This window comes from Danio aesculapii, chromosome 19 (genome assembly GCF_903798145.1).
Source record: "Danio aesculapii chromosome 19, fDanAes4.1, whole genome shotgun sequence".
NCBI classification, from domain to species: Eukaryota; Metazoa; Chordata; class Actinopteri; order Cypriniformes; family Danionidae; genus Danio; species Danio aesculapii.
Window position 1 is genome coordinate 14509843 of NC_079453.1, and position 20133 is coordinate 14529975.

The 20133-nt window shown below is 35.7% G+C and overlaps 1 protein-coding gene across 5 annotated transcripts in view; it reads right to left on the bottom strand.

The window, feature by feature from the left end:
- Positions 1-17538: 17538 nt before the first annotated feature.
- phactr4a (phosphatase and actin regulator 4a) overlaps positions 17539-20133 on the bottom strand; it is a 74561-nt gene continuing 71966 nt past the window's right edge. For all 5 annotated transcript variants that reach the window (XM_056480495.1, XM_056480494.1, XM_056480493.1 and 2 more), the window contains one exon: positions 17539-19519. In XM_056480495.1, coding sequence (XP_056336470.1) covers positions 19504-19519 — 16 coding nt within the window. In that variant the 3' untranslated portion in view covers positions 17539-19503. The remainder of the gene's footprint in view (positions 19520-20133) is intronic.

A 20133-nucleotide genomic window follows, 5' to 3' on the forward strand; every position in this document is an offset into this window, starting at 1 on the left:
GTAATGCTGCATGAATCTGCCACAAAAAGTAAAAGTGAGTCCTCAGTGCCTGTGAATTCTGTGTCCACAAAACTGTGGAAGACTATTTCACTGATAGGGAGTTGTTTATTAGCCCAGCCAGAATGTTGATGAGAGGGAAGAATCCAAATAGTTTCACTGATCAGGAAAACTGATCTCTACAAACTGAAGCCGTGTCATTTTTAAAAGGAGACGAGCGGCAAATCCGCATTTCACCATTTACAGATGCAAAAAGCTCTCGGGTAAAACATGTTCCTTACAAACATATTTCTGTTGTGTGTTGCGTGCACTGTAATCCACATGTGAGTCCAGCTGCGCTCTCATAGCGAGAAAATGAAAATAAAACTTTTGTTGCAGCACATTTATAAACAAAACACTGATGACCCATGTCTCCAAATTCTTGTTCTTCCACTTTTTTTGGCAACACAACGTGGCATCTCACTGCCATCTGTATGGCTGTATATATATATATATATATATATATATATATATTTATATATATATATATATATATATATATATATATATATATATATATTTTTTTTTTTTTTTTAATTCATGATATTTTAGACATTTTTAAGTTATTGGATATGAATACTTTTATTATTTCTATAGATTAGGAAAAGACTTCTAACAGGGTGGAACACAGAAACCTTTAATGCATACTGGAGGAGTTTGGTTTCAGATCAGGTTTTATAGCCATGATCAGGGTCTCATATTGGGACATTGATAGTATGCAAAAGTAAATGGTGTTCTGTGTGCCCCTTAAAATCCAAAGAGGTACCATACATGGATGTGCTCTATCTAAGTCAGGGGTGTCCAAACTCGGTCCTGGAGGGCCGGTGTCCTGCAGATTTTAGCTCAAACTTGCCTCAACACACCTGCACGGATGTTTCTAGAAAGCCTAGTAAGTGCTTGATTAGCTAGCCCAGGTGTGTCTGATTGGGGTTGGAACTAAACTTTGCAGGACACCGGCCCTCCAGGACCGAGCTTGGACATGCCTGATCTAAGTGGTCCCCAATCTTTTTATCACAGCAAACCGGTTAAAGCCCGGGTGGGGTGGGGGTAGTGTAGGTTGATGGAAGTGTAGGTAGATTGCTAGGTGACCATCATCCATTTCCTCAGAGAATGACAAGCTGATAAAACATTGCTGAAACTCTAATACAACTTTTATTTTATTATGGAAAATTTTTAAAAGCACTGCAGTGTTTGGGTGTTCTGTGTTTGTCTGAGATAATTAGTCTACCGAAACGTGTATATTTCATACAAAGTATGAAGCTGATCAGTCAATTCTTGTCCCATGATTCATGGTGCGCTCGTGGCAGTTGAAATGTTTTCAACTGAGGGCGTCTGGAAGGTGCGAGTCGCTCCGAATATGCATGTGCAAACAACGGCGCCTCCATTAGTAATAAAAAAACTTTCACGTGGATAAGACTCTATATGTGAACAGCCCCTGCCCGCCATCATTTAATCTCTTACACAGACATTCTGGATTCACCTGATTTGTTGACAAATGGGTTGCGGATCCATTCCTTGGCATTTTGTGGATCCTTCACTGAGCCTTTTCCCTGTTGCAATTGAACTTTTTAAAGACGTCTGTTTTTTTTTTATTGTTTTTTTTTTTTACAAATTTTTGCTGCTTGTGGGTTAAACTTTGGCACTCAAGTGAACAAGATGTAACTGAGAGAATATGACCATTTTTCAAAATAAAAGATTTTTCAAAATAAAAGGTTGTTCAGACCCAGATGATAAATAAAACAGTAATGATTAATGATTATCTGTGCAGCCCGGTACCAATTGATCCACAGACCGGTACCGGTGGCCTGGTGGTTGGGGACCACTGCACTATTGGACATTTTATATGGTTTGGCTATTGAACCTCTGCTTGTGAAAATTAGAGAAAGTGTTGAAGGTTGGTCTAAACTTGACAGGGGTATTGTTTTAGTTAAAGACCAAAATTATTTAATGGTGTTAAAGAATAGTATTGATCTTTTAGCCTTATTTTCTCAGCCCAAGTAATTCAGTCAAAAAGTGAAGCATTGATGTGTGGTAAATGGATGGAGGTTCTCCTAGGAGGTTTGTCATGGAAGAGTGATAGTTCTGCTGGAATTGGGGAAGTGTTTTAGAAAATGGGGTAAAATTAAAATTTAAAAAATGGAAAAGGCTATTGCCAAAGATGTTGTTTTAGAAAGAGAGAGTCATTGTGATAAACACTTTGGTTGCAATTGCAATTGCAAGGACAAGGACTTATACTTTTGGCCAGCAGAAGAGTGGTTTCTCAACTGTTGTTTATACAGGGATACTTCAGAGGACCAGTGGATTTGGTCTGGATAAAAGTGGCAGACATAATTTTTAAATGGGTCAGTGGATTGATACTGAATTCTGTACTATTTTTAATAAACTCCAGCAAACTGCAGATGTTTTGGTTCTACAAGCACACTTTAACATCTGGCAAATTTTCAACAAACAGAGGTAAGGCAAAACATCTTTGTACTGGCTGCTTAAGGAACCAGTTGTTCATAGAGCGAGGTTGGACGGGGCTTGTGAGGGCACACCAAAATCATTCCAAGCCTTGTGCTCATTAAGGGATCTAAAATAATACAACTTAATGGACACTGGTGATCCTGAGCTAATCTAAGTAATGCTCAAGCTGTTCCATCTTTTATGGGGTTTCAATCTGTACGTTAGGTTTGAGGAAAAAAAAAGAAGTATAACAGTAGAAGAAAAAGCCTTTTGTATGAATAATATAATGGCAAAGTGGTTTCTTTTATTGACAATTGGGTTAATTAAAAAATGTTAATCACTCATGATATAAAAGGTTTAAATCTTTTCTTATTTTTTAGATTTGGAAGCTCTCAGGGACCTGAATTTTCAACATGCTCATAATAAAATGCATAAATACTGTGAACCAAAGGATACAATATGGGGAGAAAACTGGGGTCAGAAGATGATGAAAAACCTGTATGGAGAATTCTTTACATGCCACATTTTGAAAAGTGTGGAGGATCTTCAGTGGAAGATATTGCATTGCACATTTACTGTTAATACTTTTGTCAATGTTATTAAACCTAATGTGTTTAACCAGTGTCCATTCTGTAAAAATAAATAAATAAATAAATAAATAAATAAATAAATTTTTAAGGCTTTTTAAGATTGAAACAATTGTTATACTTGCCTTATTTTACAAACAAAGAATTATTATTATTATTGTTTTTAATGGTGAAAGGATGACCTAAAAAGTTGTAAAACTTCTAAAAGTTGACCAATGACTATGACTATTTTTTCCTAGGTGGGGGTAAAATACAGCTATTTGTAGTTCTGTGTAAAATGTAGTTGTTTTATGTGTGGAGAAAATGAAGAATTAAAGAATTAAGTCATGTGAAAACACTTTGAAAATGTGTAATGTAACAGGATTTTAAAATTATATTGTGAACTTTTTTGTTGATTTAATAATGTTGTTGTGAAAGAATGCTCTCTCTCACTCTTTCTTTTAGATTGGCTAACATGATGATGCTTATAATGATCTTTTCCTTTTTTGTTTTCCCTCGACCATTCTCGAAGAAAATCCAAACAATCAATAAGGCTTGCTCAAAATGCCACTTCAGTTGACTCTGATGATGAAGATAATGCATTGCCTGCCACCTTAGACTCTGAGAAGCTCAACAATATTTAGTCTCTGTCTAGCCTTGGATTTTTGGACATTTATAGAATAATCGGATGGCCCTCTAGGGTGTGTGAGTTCTCATTTGCTTTGAAGATTGACAGACTTTAGTATAGTTGGGGGATTTTGAAAGCTGAGTTTGAGGATAAATGTACAAATGTGTTACTGCCAAAGCAGAAGATATCTCCAGCTGCAATACTTTCTGAGCTTTCATCCACTGCCAAATCCAAAGTGGCTGACTCCAAAACAGAAAGAAAGAAAGGGGGGGTGGATTTGGGGGAAGATAAATAAATTATGTGTGAATCACCTGAATCTGTGTGTTTCTTAACAGTGATTACATTTATATATTAATGAATTATATGATTATGTCCAATAATCAGACCAAGGACTTAATTGTTTATGTTTAGATGTCAAGAGTGAAATTCTTCAATCACATTTGCATGCAGCTTACATTATTTGCAATGACTGTATTAAATTCTTTTGTTGCTATTATCACTGTTATTATTCCTGAAGATTTTATCACAGTTTGCTCACAGTTATTATCACAACATAGATCTAAGCTGCAAAAAAGATATAATAACAAAACAAATGTGCAGGTAATTTTGGTTTGCTAAATATTCAAAGTAAACAAGTGTTTTAACCAAATGCAATTGCAAAGGTTCAGGAAACACATTACAACCAAGTCTCATTAGTAAATGTTCCTTTATAGATTAAACTCACCAGTGAGAAATAAAGTCATTATTATATGTTACTATGGTAATATTAGTAAAAAAATAGAATTTAATTTTGTTAGATGTGTCCATTTAATATAACAATTGTGATATGTAGTGACACTACTACAATGATTTTAATGGTTATTAGACATTAACTAAGAAATGAACATCGGCTAAGATAAAGTTTAGTTAAGTAAAGGTTATCCAAGCTTTATTCCACAGTTAGCCTTATGAATATAAATGGAAATTTTAAACAATATTTTAACATATAGTATGCCAGCATGTTACCAATTAAGTCGCCAAGTATTTGAAGCTGTTATGAACAGCGTTACAAATACAATGTAAAAATTCCTAAAACTCACAAAAGTTTAAAAAGTTTATGGAGAAACACAGTGGCTTAGTGGTTAGCATTGTCGCCTCACAGCAAGAAGGTCGCTGCTTCGAGTCCTGGCTTGGTCAGTCGGCATTTCTGTGTAGAGTTTGCATGTTCTCCCCGTGTAGGCATGGATTTCAGGCAGGTGTGTTTGATATGGGTTGCAACTGAAATATGCAGTAAGGTAGATGTCCAGGAACAGGGTTGAACACCCCTGGTGTAGATATTTTACTGGCTGCTGTTTTAATTAATTGAGATCTAATGCAAAACACCTTTGTATGATTGTATTACATGCTTTTTTTGCAGCATAGAAAATGTGTGGGCAATAATTGCAACTTTCAGTTGGATTTGTCTGTGCTTGTGTCACGATGGTAGCAAAGATGGTGCAGTGAGTTCAGCAATTTGGAGTGGATGTAAAGTTTCAGAATGTCAGGATATCAAATGTCACAGCAAGGCCAGGTTCTCCCCACTCACCGGCTGCATCCGAAACCGCATACTTCCATACTATACAGTACGCTAAAATCAGTATGCGAGCCGAGTAGTATGTCTGAATTCATAGAATTCGAAAATCAGTATGTGAGAAGTACCCGGATGAGTTACTACTTCTGGCGAGATTCTGAAGTGCGCATCCCATGCATGCTGCGCTATCCCATGATGCCCCGCGAGAGAATTCATGAATGTAAGTGAAGCAACGCAACTGATGCAGGTAGGTCACATGACTATGACAAAATGGCGGATGTAGTACATCCGAATTCCATTCATACTTCTTACATTCATTCTGTATAGAACATACTTTTCTAACGGCCGAGTACGTTTGAATTCAAATGCAGTACCTGCTGAGTTGTAGGCAGTTTCGGACGCAGCCACAGTCACCTGTCTATTAATCAGTCATGCACCTGCACGTCATCCCTGCTCATCACTCCAGCTCCATAAAACCCCTCACCATCCTTCACTCAGTGTCTGGCCTTGTCGCATGACAGGACAGCTCTCACAGCCTGATCTTACGAGAAAACGTAACTGTTTTACGTTTTGTCTGTTTAGTGGCTAATTCTTACGAATTCGTACAAAAATGTACGATTTTAAAAAGGAGGCATAGCACTCAACCCCACCCCTAAACCCAACCATCATTGGGTGATGAGCAAATCATACTAAATTTAACAAATCAGATTGTATGAATTCATACGAATTAGCCATTAAAGCAAAAAATTACACATTGCCGTGAGATTGTCTTGGCTCTCAAGGTCAGTAAAACCTTATAGACTCAGTAATACTTACCTGTTCGTTTCCTTGTCATCTCCAGTGTCAGTGTCTCCCCAACTCCTAGTATGATTCCCTCCTGGTCTCCTCTGGTTGTGCGTTTTTCAGAGTTCCTGGTTCATCATCATCTTCCTCCAGTCCCTCTCTATCATCTGGTCCACTGCTCATCACTATCCTGCAATAGACTTTATCTGCTTGTTTACATCATTCCTGTCCATTCTACAAATAAGCTGACATTCATACTCACAGCTCTGGTCTCATCCCTCTTCTGTGACATAATTTAAAAAGCTATGCAAATTTGTTCACCTTCATATAAAGTGTCATTGACAGTCAGTCTACAAAAGCATGGTCAAAAATATGTGGCAAACCCAACACAATATCACGCCAATTCGTAACTTTTTGATTTAGTAGCTAATTCGTATCAATTCGTATCACTATTTAGTAAGATTTGCTCATCCCCCAATGACGGTTGGGTTTAGGGGTGGGGTTGGATGCCTTGCCTCCTTTTTTAAAAATTATACATTTTCGTATGACTGCGTATAAATTTGTACGAATTAGCCACTAAACTGACAAAACGTACAATAGTTACGTTTTCTCTTGAGATCAGGCTGGGCAAACATGCACAGTTTAGTCAGAATGCAATAATGTGATTAAGGTCTTTACATACATGTCAGTTTACATTAAAAATCTCTGTATATTTACACAATTATTTACACATTTCTCAAGCTATGCTTTTGGATCTTGCTTCACTTCTCTAAACCTCCTTGGCAGGTTTCAATCAGAAATGGTTTGCTTTGTCCTAGAGCAGTATTCAGCATTCCTGGCTGAAGAGAATTTCAGTTTGGTCTCTGAATGAGCCTCTTTGTCTGAGCTCAAAGACACCTTTTGAAATCCTACAAATCATTCTATGAAGCATCTCTCTGCTTCAAAAGGTGTATTTCTACAGCTTGACACAGACAGCATGATGCATATACTTATCACTAGACACGTCTATCACCAAGACAAATCCTTTTGTGTAAACTCTGAGTTTGATTCTCATTTAATGCGAGAGGTGAGAGAATTAGAACCTGTCTGCCTGCAACATTTTTCTCGTGTTTTTGAAGCTTTGACAGGGCCACTTTCAAGCTGTTGAGTCAGTGTTACTTCTGAACTTGCCATCCCTTAAAAGGAATGGAGGTCTGTAGACAGTGTCGCAGTCCTGCATGTCTGTATTTTAATTCAGGCTTGGTTCAAGTTGAGACAAGACCATGTGCCTTTTGACATGTTAGGGTGTCACAGCCCTATTATCATCCACCATAGTGTTATTGGTACTGTTTGTCCTGTGAAAGGTGGGTGTTTAGACAGAGTTATTGTGATTTACTGAGCAAAGGATGTCACATTGGGCAATTCACAGTTTGGATGCATTTGACGGGCAGTGATTCTTCCAAGCCTAAAGGTACAGTGCATTTTAGGGGATATGTTTGTGCTTGAAGTTGACCTATCTGAACACTTTTATCAAGTTTTGCTTTGCCTAAGAAAACATGAAAATATAGTTATTCCAGAGCAACATGTAATAACAGTGTTCAGACAGGGTGAATTTATCTGCATTTTACAAGCAGATCACTGGATTTTGAGTCCATTTTCTTTTTGAAAGTATACTGTATAAATATTTATATGGCTCAGTGGTTAGCACTGTCAACTCATAGCAAGAAGGTTGCTGGTTCAAGGCCCCGCTGGGTCAGTTGGCATTTCTGTGTGAAGTTTGCATGTTCTCCCTGTGTTGGTGTGGATTTTCTTCAGGGTGCCACTTATCTACTGTAATTGGCTGTGTTCACAAATCATCTTTTGTCCTTGTTCCTTTATTGATTGTTATACTATGTTTTGGTGTATGCTTTGTTTTTCTCTGGATCTTCATTCCTATTGGATTAGTGCAGTTTACTCTTAGCAGTACCTAATTGGGTGTGGTTTGTATGTGCATGCAATTAAAAATAGATATTTTGCATCATAAGTCTTATAGAAATTAAATAAAACCCTAATATTCACATATTCAGAGGGATGAGTCAAAATTATTGAATGTGATAATATTTTAAATATGGAATTTATGTTTGAATTTCACTTTGTATGATAGCAGTAACCAGGTGTAACTTCGTATTTCGTTCTATTGCAGGTTTTCTGGAAGCTATACTTGAGGGCATCAAGAACATATTGATGGCCTAAACCAGTGTCAGCCTGGACAGATATCTAATGCAGTTCTGCTGTTTTCTGAGGCCAGATGGTCATGGATTTACTTCGCTTCACAGTTTTGATACATTTAACAGGGCATTGCTTCTTCCAATGTCTAGAGGTAGTGGTGGGCAAAGTGAGGCTTTATAAAACACTGAAACAGTCTAAGCAAAAATGTGTTGAAGCTTCGAAACATTTCTAAACCGGTCACTACAGTCACACCTAAAGGTTATTTTTTATGTATTGCTCTAGAACAGCTTCAGCAAAGAAATACTTAAGCAAATTGAGGTATTAAACCCCACGTTGTAGAGTTGAGGCTTCAAGTGATTTAGTGAAGCAGTGAGTTTTCCAGACTAGCCTACAGAGATTCGAATCCAGGGTGATGCAGCTATAGATGTTAGTTTTTAACGGCTGCACAGTGGAGCAGTGGGTAGCATGTTCGCCTCACAGCAAGAAGGTCACTGGTTCAAGCCTCAGCTGGGTCAGTTGGCATTTCTGTGTGGAGTTTGCATGCTCTGGTGAATTGGGTAGCCTAAATTGTCCGTATATGTGTGTGAATGAGTGTGTATGGATGTTTCCCAGTGATGGGTTGCAGCTGGAAGGGCATCTGCTGCGTAAAAAATTCGCTGGATAAGTTGACGGTTCATTCCACTGTGGCGACCCCAGATTAATAAGGGGACTAAGCCGTTAATAAGGGGACTAAGCTTGTAACATGTTCTGTTTTAACATTAGTCTGACATCCGAATGAACACTTCTACTACTGTGTATAAATATGTCTTGTTATGGTCATAATAAAGTAACATTAATAAAATAGATCATACTTTCAGAGTATAGACCAATTACCATGTTTGTAAACATTCAGCATGCGCACGCAGGGAGGTGGCAAAAAAAAAAAAAAAAAAAACGGGAGCGCTAGCATTTTATATATATTATATATATTATATATAATATATATTATATTATATACATATTATACATATTATTTAAAAAAAAACGAGGTTCTGCCTAGCCAAAGACAAGAAAAGAAGACGGAACTGTACAAGGCCTGGGTAATTAATCATCAACAAGCAAAATGACTGCATTCTGACAGTGAACTACACATGTACAGCAGGATATGTGAACATACACATAAAGGTAAAGTTGGTTTTATATTTGCACATTCAGGCATTCTCCTTAATGATCTAATTACATAAAAGTATTATTTGCAAACTCTAAATAGCAAAATCTTATTAGCAGCCAATGACTATCAAAGTACAACATTGTTCACAGTCAAATAAACAGTGTTAATGTTGTTTTTAAGTCACACTTGCAGGTTATTTCAGACCTAATATTCAAAGTGTCATGGTAAACAATATAGGGAGTGTGTCACAAGTTGTCACTGAATGAATGTGTGAATATAAAAACAAGTTTACCTTAATAACTTACACTTTCACGTTTCATTCTTAGCATTCAGTGTCGGCAGTTTAATTAACCATATGTAACTGTTTTTGCAGAAATCATTTCTGCAATCAAAAATGAGTAATGTGTATGATTCAGCATAGTGTGAACTTACCTGATATAACATGAGAACTGCAGAGTCCAGCATTTCTAATTATGTGGTCACTTCATTCAGCTCCCTTTTAGCCAAAGATGTCTACAGTTGGCATTAAAGCAGTGTGGTGTATGGTAAAAGTTCAGTTTTCTATTTTTGGACTTTCAAATCTGGCATCCTACCACACAACATGACATATTTACTATTGCAGCCTTTTTTTTTTTTGCAACAGGGGACCCGTGTGACGTAGGTTGGTAATTGGTCTATTTGTACAAGTCAGCATTCGGACTCGGGCTATTTGCAGCACAGTTACTGTGTGCACATGCACAGTTCACTAGGCTACAGTAGATAGAGATGTTTTTTCTGACCCCGTCAGTCAAAACCAGATTCGCCAGGTCTCGAGAAGCTTCTGAAATGCCTGATGCCTGACTGTAGTCACGTGACCTGGTGTTTCGAAACACTTTAGTCATGTGACATGGCTGTTTCGGATCATGCTTCGGTGCAGTGTTTTGAAACGCTTGCGCTTCGGGATCTCGACACTGTGTCAAAACTCAGTTTCACCTCAGCCATCCCTATCCAGAGGTACAATACATTTTAGGGGATATTTTTGAGCTTGAAGTTGACCTCATCTGCACTTTTATCAAGTTTTGCTTTGCCTGAGAAAACATGAAAAGTAGTTATTCCAGAGCATCATGTAATAATAGTGTTCAGACAGGGTGAATTTATCTGCATTTTACAAGCGGCTCATTGGATTTTGAGTCCATTTCCTTTTTGAAAGTATATAAATATTTATATAGACTTGCACAAAACTGATTGCAATTTTATCTTGAATAATAAGAAGAAACTTTTCCATTGTGTCTATAGTCAAATCAACTTCTGAATATTTATGGATGCTGCCAGACGGTTGGAAATGGAACCCAAAAAGGGGCCGCCCAATTCCACTGCTCAAATCAATCCAAAGACGCACTGATTTACTCACTCTCCTTCCACTTGCTCCCTTCTCCCATCTTGCATCACACACTGATTCTATAAATCCAATTCCCATGTTAGGAATGTCATATTCAAAGACAAAATTTTCTGTTTCCTACAATCCTCCATTTTATGCTTCATCTTTTCTATGTTCCTTTGCACTCCAACATCATCTCTGTATTTCACATAAGAATTGAATCAGATGGCAGTCAAGCTTCTCCTGGTACGGAGGTTACACTTAGTTTAATAGAGCACAGAAGAGGTTTTATCACTTTGAGGATTCTTTTAAAAGTCATCGCTCTTAATCAATCCTGTGTAAATAGCAGAGCTTGTGAAATCAGTACAGGAGCAAAGAAAGGTGAGGATATTTCGCCATTACAACTGTGATTACACAAATAACCTGTAAACCCCTTTACATTCATTCATTCATGGTGTACAAATATTTCCATGTTTCATTGGTCTTCACTGCTCTTTTTAAAGGTCAAGTTCACTCAAAAATGAACAATCTGTAATCATTTGCTCATCATCACGTTAGTTCAAACCTGCATGCATTTGTTTCTACTGAACACATGGAGACGATATTTTCAGGAATGTTGATAACTTTTGACCTATCGAATTAGTTCCTATTTTGTTGCTTATAGGTTACTGGCTAAAACTTAAATTTGATTATGAAATTTGGTTGTAGCATACTTTTATTTCAAACATCAAACATGTAACATTACAAGATCTGAAAATCATGATGCGTACAGTAAACATCAGTACAACTTGCTATTAAAATCAGTACCTCATGATCTAATAGAGAAGTTTAACAGCGAGAAGATACTGCAACACATCATCTAGCATCATCATAGATCAGATGCAGCCTCTCAGCCAATCATATCAGCCTTTGGTCTCCTTACTTGCAGATCAACAAATCCGCAGTATTAGCATTAGCTGTTATGCTTCCTTTTTTTGCTTTCCATCTCTAAAATCCAGTGGATCCATGTGGTAGGTTTTACACACTGTGGTGAAAGCTGTAAAATGCGTAGGAAAGCAAGTCTGTATACAAATTCTGCTCCACTTCGTGTCTCTTGAGATACCTTCTTTTGATTAAATTTCAAAGGCATCCTTCGCTATCTTTGATATGCTACAATCCTGTGAAATCCATTTCTGATAGTTGAGCTAAAAAAAAGCGTCTCAAAGCACTTTAAAGGGTCACGAAACACCAAAACATTTTTGAGATGTTGACAGTTATACACACCCATATATATATATATATATATATATATATATATATATATATATATATATATATATATATATATATATATATATATATATATATATATATATGTCCCACATTGCTAAAAACACTATTAGGACACATATATTTAGCTAACAAGTTGGTCATTTATTAAATTGGTTGTTTTTGCATTCTATAGAGCAAATTCGTTCTAGAGAAGAAATTTTGAAGCTACGTCACAGCAATGAGATCATTGTGTAAATTCTAGCGTTGAGATTTGCTGTCTGTACCGGCCAGTACAAAGTGACATCATTGAGTTTAAGCACATCTGTTTATGAATTAATAAGAAAGACTTATAAAGAACCAATCTGCGTACTCTATTGTGAACGAGATGCAACTCCATTAATGTTGTTCATGGCTTTTAATTTATTAAATTTTTTTTGACCAACAATATTCACTTTTGATGGCATAGCAATAAGTTAGTACTGTTGTAAACAAATATTCTCTTATTTATCAGCAAAGCTCTCTCTATTTTGTTGTACATAATTAAATCATTGTGTTGTCTTATAAGTCTATCTGAAATCTGCTTTTCAAGGTGTCTTCATGAGGTAATGCTGCCTCCTGAGTTACTGCCCAAGCTTTCTGACACAGTTGCTATTTCAAAACTCTCGTCTCTACTTCTAGGTTTCATGTTAAGTTGCATTCTTTGTGTATATCACCAACTCTTTTAGGATTAGGGAAAAGGGATGAGCACTTCTGAATGAAAGACAGCACAAAGGATCATGAGGCCACAAGTGTCTATTAGAGGTACTTTTTCGAAAACCTTCACTCCAAAAGGGCAGTTCGAAGTGGCCAGTTTTTAAGCACTTTGGTTTGTTTTGACACTTCATGCCATGCTTGTTTTCCTGCTTATATCCCATTGGGAATGCACCATTAAACTGGATCCCCTCTTTTAATTATTTTAGTATTCACCTCATTTTTATCTCATCCAGATGTCTTCCCTTCAAATCTAAATTCCATACTGTTAACCTATATTTCCACAAAAAAAGTGGATGAGAGAAAGGCTAAGTTTACAAGTACTCTATAGTTAAAGTCCACATGAACCAGAAACTGCGATTGTTATTTTTTTTTCATATTTTGACGCAGTTCCCAGAGAAATTGAATTTTAAATGACCAAACAGTGGGTGTGGCTATTTGATAATTTAACTAAAAACAAAAGATTCAGTTAAAGATTAGAAGGGCAAATCATTTTTTTTTAACACCACAAAACTGGCAATGTGAGCTAACAAAATCATATGGTTAGTTTTGATTTCTTGGGGACTTTAAACAGTTTTATCATATTTTAATCCATTCAGCCGATATCCAGTACTTTTATCTTAGATTTGCATTTATATTTAAATTGGATTAGACCATTAGCATCTCTCGCTCAAAAAATTGTTTCCATAATTTTACTATTTAGAGTTTGACTTTACCTTTGACCATGGCTGCAGTGATATTATGCATTTTAAAAAATAGTCCCCAGCTAGATACCTAATGGTACATTGCGCCTGTTACAGCCATGTTATGACAGCAATATCCACTTTTTAAGTGTGACGTCACGCAAAGCAGCTTCCGGGTCCAAGCACTCCATCAAACTGTATGGGGATACTTAACAAATGGTAATAATAAACGTTTACAAAGCGATGTAATACTTTCGAAAATCACAATCGCAATATATACTGTACACATCCAAGCGTAATATCCATTGGCCAGAAAGTGATTCATTTTTTTTTTTATAAATTGTTAAAATAGTAATGTCTGTGAGGTCCAGAGACTGTTTTGTGCACCATGATTTTATATAGTTTACTTTAATGTGTGATTTGACTAAAAAGTGGTCAAAAAGGATTTTTTTTTTAGTACAAATGAGTAGCGGCTTGGACCCAGAAACAGTACTCCATATGGCACGACCTAGCAAGCAAATTCCTTGATTATTACAACAGAATAAGGTATATGCAGATCTAGTGTTTCTTCCCATATTTAAATTGTATACACTTCCTTTTACAGCATCGATGTTGTAATGTAATTAAAATATAATTAGTTAAATAGACTTCAACATTCATTTAGTTGTTGAAGCGTAAAATGAGATGTAAAGCAGTTTACATGCTTGCGTCCATTAGGATCAGCAGGCGAGTGCAGAAACGCCATTGGAAACATTGGAGTAAAATAAATTGAAATGTTTTAAAGACATGGCCCGAAACAATGTCTTTTAATGCAGTGCTTCTTGTACATTTTGAGATCCACTTTATAGCGTATATCATTTAGGCAGGTAAGACAAATTAAAAGTTCTTCTGCATGCTTCTGCATATACCCTATAAGAGTGTAGAGCCATATCGTCCTAGAACAGGGGTTCCCAAACTTTTCAGCCCGCGACCCCCAAAATAACAATGCCAGTGACTAGCGACCCCCTATATCCTCTGAGGTGGTTATACATATAGAACCCTTGCATGTAATGGCGCACACACACAAATACAAGTCTAATCTTCGTTTAATTTGTTTAAATGCATGCGAGTGCTGTAAGTGTGCCAGAAAGTTTAACCTGCTGCTATAAAATCAATCTGCTGCATCTGACGCCATTGTTGTGTCTTTAATATAATGTAATCACCCCAAGGGTCACAATCCAATAGAAAATAAAATAAATAAATAAATAAAATACAAATCGAAAGGCTGTACCTATAAACCCCTATTTTTATCTTAAGTAGGTTATGGATAAAATATGGTAATTCTAAAGATTTAATAAAATTTATTTTATTTTTGGAAATCACCAAGCAACCCCCCTTCATTGTTCCATGACCCCCTCACCTCACCCCCACCCCCGGGGTGTGCTGACACCCACTTTGGAAACCACTGACCTACAATACCTAAATAACATTTCATTTTATGTTCGTCTTAGTAAACAATGTAACTACAATTGTTTTTTTAGATGCTAATGGTCTAATTCAATTCAATGATTTATGCTAAGCTAAAAGTGCTCCCACCAGCCCTATATATCAGCTAAAAGTATATATAAAAAAAAAAAAAAAAAAAAAAACTTGATAATTTTTTTCACATATTTTTTTTTTTTAAACAGTTAGTAACAAATACTAATTTGATCAATACTGAAGTAGTGGATCATGTTATCTTAAGGTTTGTTTTTAATGATCAAGTTGAATTAATCAATAATCACTTTGCTCACTTGAATTCTCACCTAAAATGTCTGTGCACGACCTTGATAAACGACCATTAAACCTTCTACCATTGGTGTGAAAGGGCCATAGCAGTGGGAACTGAGTGAAAAAGGCAGATAAAAGCTGAAAGAGACGCAGGCTGCAGTGCTGGAGGTGAAGAGGCTTGGAGAGCTGCGGAAAACCATGAAAAATTCATGAAACAGAAAAACTTCAAAATGTCATGATAGGTGGGCTGGTCATAAACATATCAATAAGACAGCCACAATGACATTTCCCCTCGCAAGCTTATTAATTAACATTTCAAAAGCTTTTGAGAGCTCATACTGTAAAAAAAAAGATAGATTTAACTCCACATGAAACCACAGCTGATATTTTATGATTTCAACACAAAATGCTACAAAAAACAGGGTAAAGAGAGTTGAGTGAACACAACTGGATGGCTAAAGCATACAAGTTTAAATGTCATAATTAATTATAAGCAAGTCTTGATTAAGTAAGGAAGGATAAAGAAAACAGAGGATGTATATATATTTTAAACAAGTCTATAGTGCCCTCTAAAGGCCTCAAGTAAATACTGCATAACTAACCCTATAGAATAGCGTAAAAATAAAGTGGCATATGCTGGGTGAGGTCTTAGATATAGCAATTCCATGCTGCATGATTTAAAACAGTATTTATCTCCATGACTAAAAATATTATTACAATTATTATTACTTAGACATGTTTCTTAATTGGCTCACAAATACACTACCGGTCAAAAGTTTGGGGTCAGTAGGATTTTTAAATGTTTTAAAATATGCTTATCCTGCTCACCAAAGCTGCATTTATTTCAATAAAAACACAGCATAAATTGTAAAATTGTGAAATGTTATTGCACTATACAATAATTGCTCAAAATATAAAAAACTGACCCCAAACATTTGACCAGTAGTGTAAATGTATACAGTATTGCAATTGAAAATTTATCAAAAATCTAATGACAACCGATTAGGAACAAGCATAAACAATGATTGTTCTGCCTGTAACTATTGCTGCCAGGAAGAACATTTTGATATCACGGATCAGTGATAAACCCCCTTCCATGAAAGGATGGCATTCAACTATTTGAGACTTCCAATGGAACATCTAACATGTCTTAGACCAGGGGTTGGGAACCTTTTTTCAACAAAGAGCCATTGGGATGTATATTATATCTTTTCTTCATTTATGTCCCTGCACAACTCAAAAATAAACAAATATAAAGCATCACGTTGAGCAAGTTCATAAAGGAAGAAAGGACAATTTATATCAGTTTTTTTTTTCTTTAATTTAATAATTTGAATTTAAGTGCATAAAAACATAAGTTGCTTGCCCTTTATTGGTGTCGTGATTCAAGTTTATCCATAGTGGTTAATTTTGCAGTAAAAATACATTAAAATGGGAATTACAATTGTATTTTCAACAGATAACTGATTTCTAGTGACAGTTATAGGTATTAAACTTTAAAATATTATAAGAGAGAGAGCTGATATTTTTGGTCAAAGAGCTACATACGGCTCCCGAGCCATAGGTTACCTACCCCTGTCTTAGACACTCCACAACTGATACATTTATTTGACCTTGGTCACCATATTTGGACAACATAAATCTTGCTTTATGTGACATTTTGAGATTCGGAATGATATAATGTAATTATGGACATTCATTCATGCGTGTTTGTTTTCACTAAACTTCTTACTGGCCCTGCCATATTGTGTGGTTTGTTGCACAATGGTTTAAGGCTTTTGCCATATGTATTATTTCTGTATATGCAGTTTTGTTTTGTGTTTGTTCACAAAGGAAAAAAAATAAATAAACAAAAACATTTATTTATTCATTTTCTTTTTGGCTTAGTCCCTTTATTCATAAGGGGTCGCCACAGCAGATTGAACCGGCAACTTATCCAGCATTTGTTTTACATAGCGGATGCCCTTCCAGCTGTAACCCAGTACTGGGAAACACCAATACACTCTCATCACAGACATACACTATGGACAATAAAGCTTACCCAATTCACCTATAGCGCACCTATAGTCTTTGGATGTGTGGGGGAAACTGGAGCACCTGATGGGGACAACATGCAAACTCCACACAGAACTGCCAACTACCATCTTGCTGTGAGGTGACAGCGCTACCCACTGCGCCACCACCTAAACAAAAACAAATTCTAAAAAAAAAAACCAAGTAAAAAAATCTAATGACATCAGCATTGCTCCTAAACATGGTGTTAATGAACACTTTAATTTGTTAAACATTATATGAGGCATCCATTAAATATTTCCATGCATAATACCACAGGCTGTCTGAAACATGTATATAAGGTAGGAGCAAACAATACTCACAGGTTTAAATTAATGGTCAAGTACATGTATTACTTGAAAGCCCTTTTTATTATATCTTTACATAAAAAAGTATCATCTATACAGCTGTTCTGTACCGAATCATTGTCTCATCTGTAGTCATACTGTTTGCATTTCATAAAACAGCATACATAGTGTACTATACTATAATACTATAATTACAATTAAAACCAATTTCTGGTGTCAGGAAGACAAGATATACAATATAATGAATCTACAGCATGTCTCTATACAGTGCACAGGCCCTCTTGTGGCCCACTAAATAAAGTGTACCATAAAACCAGCAGTGATGTGGAAATGAGTTTGTGGTTATAATACCACTTAAAAAAAATGCACCAAGATTTTTTTTTACAATGACTCCATGATGTAACATCAACCATTTTGTTTATGATCGTTCAATGTACAGTCGACTATATCACACAGAGCAGAATCTCATGAAGTATGTCATCATTTCCCTCCCTCCCTCTAAAATAAAAATTTTAAAAACGTATTTGTCTGAAGAAAATGAAGCATTCGGATCATTAAAAAAGTTTGGCATTGTGGAAAAAACAATATTAGAAATATGAAAAAAATAAGAATTCCAGTAATATGATAAAAAGTCACTTTATTTATGGTCATATGTGAAAACTATTTTTTTATTTTGCTTTTAATGCATGTTTATCTAGGAAAATGTTTCTATTACAGCATTTTTACTGTAATAAAGTAAATAAAATATATAGAAACAACTATTTAGAATGATTCACACTAAAGTTAAACATCCCACATTATAATAAGAACTAAGGGGGAATCACATTTTAATATTATGAATATATTGCCACAATGCTGAAAATAAATCTTAGTAGTTTAGAGCAGGGGTGTCCAAACTCAGTCCTGGAGGGCCAGTGTCCTGCAAAGTTTAGTTCCAACCCAAATTACGCCTACCTTTCTAGAATAAGTCTCAAACTCCGCCGCAGCTCTGCTCAGTTTAGTTCCAACCCCCTGCAACTCACACCTGCTTAATAGTCTCTAGTAGTCATGAACATCTTGATTAGTTGGATGAGCTGTGTTTGATTAGGGTTGGAGCAAAACTGTGCAGAGTTGTAGCCCTCCAGGAATTGAGTTTGAGACCTATGTTCTACAAACATCTATGCAGGTGTGTTGAAGTAAGTTGGAGCTAAAATCTGTAGGACACCGGCCCTCCAGGACTGAGTTTGGGCACCCCTGGGTTAGAGGCTTAATTTTCTTCATGCCAAACCCTTTTTCGTCTGCTTTTTTAAAATTATTATTTTTAATTTGCATAAAATATGTTGTGTTTTTGTAGGATTCACCTTGCAATATCTAATGTGAAGTGCTACGTTGTTAAAAAAATAGGAAATTATTTAAGAAGGTGATTAATCTATGTGAAACAGTAAAAATGACAGTCGTTTACAGTAAAATGCACATATAGAAAAAGTGACACCGTGTGCTGTCGTCCTGAGAATGTCAAAAGGTGTGCTTACAGAGTAACACACATTCAAAGTGAGAAACAGTGTTTTTATGCATCTTCTCTATTACTCTAAGGTCAAGGTAAAAAAAAAAAAAGTACCAGTGTTAAGGCATAAATGGACAGCACATCATTAAACACACATTATTATTATTATTTTAAAAAAATTATTGTTGGTACACAAGCCATTTCTTGATCACAGAAATGTGTGTACCATGAAGACTATTAAAACACCCCAATCCACAGTCTCGTGTCCCTCTTTCCCTGCAATACTCCACCAACAATGTGATCTGGCTGTGGGCATGATGGAAAGTAGCACTCCAAACCTGCTCCCCAAAAGTGTCTGAAGACTGAAGTGTGAAGTACCAGGATCCTTTACAAACCCTCATCATCACTTCTTCTTCCTTCTGCTCTTCAGTATTTGCTGGAGGATCATGAGAAACAGGATGCTTTTAGCTGCAGTTATAGGGGCAGTTTTTAAATCAGTCCAGAGCTTCCTCTTTGGAAATGATGGTTATGGCCGATGAAACCTGCAAGAGAAGTGAAAGATGATTTATTGTTATAAATATATAGATGAATCAAGTTAAAGTAAATGATCATGAACATTGTTTCATAAACTAACTAACTAACTAACTAAATAAATGAATGAATCTAATAAATGAATGAGGAATGAATTATTTAATGATTAACAGAATGAATGAATGAATGAATGAATGAATGAATGAATGAATGAAATAATAAATACAATTAAAAAACATTCTTCTGACTTGGTATTAAACGGCCACCTTTTAAACAAATACATGAATATTCAAGAAAATTATTACTTTTATTGAGCAAGGATGCATTAATTAATAAAATGTATTAAAAGAGATTAACATAAAATCAGCATATCAGAATTATTTCTGTAAGAATTTGTTCACTCTATTACATATTACATTTGTACTTAACCTATTAGTGAGCTCTTAATTATTAATATGTTTAAATCATCTGTTTAACACGACTAACTACTTTGGTTTCTTGAAAATGCTATTTCCAGTGTTCCGTTAAAAATTATGCAAAATAATTTGAGTCGTCAAAGTATTCATACAATTATGAAAACAAACTAAATATGTTTTTGACTTTGTTTTTAGCCAAGTGCATCTTG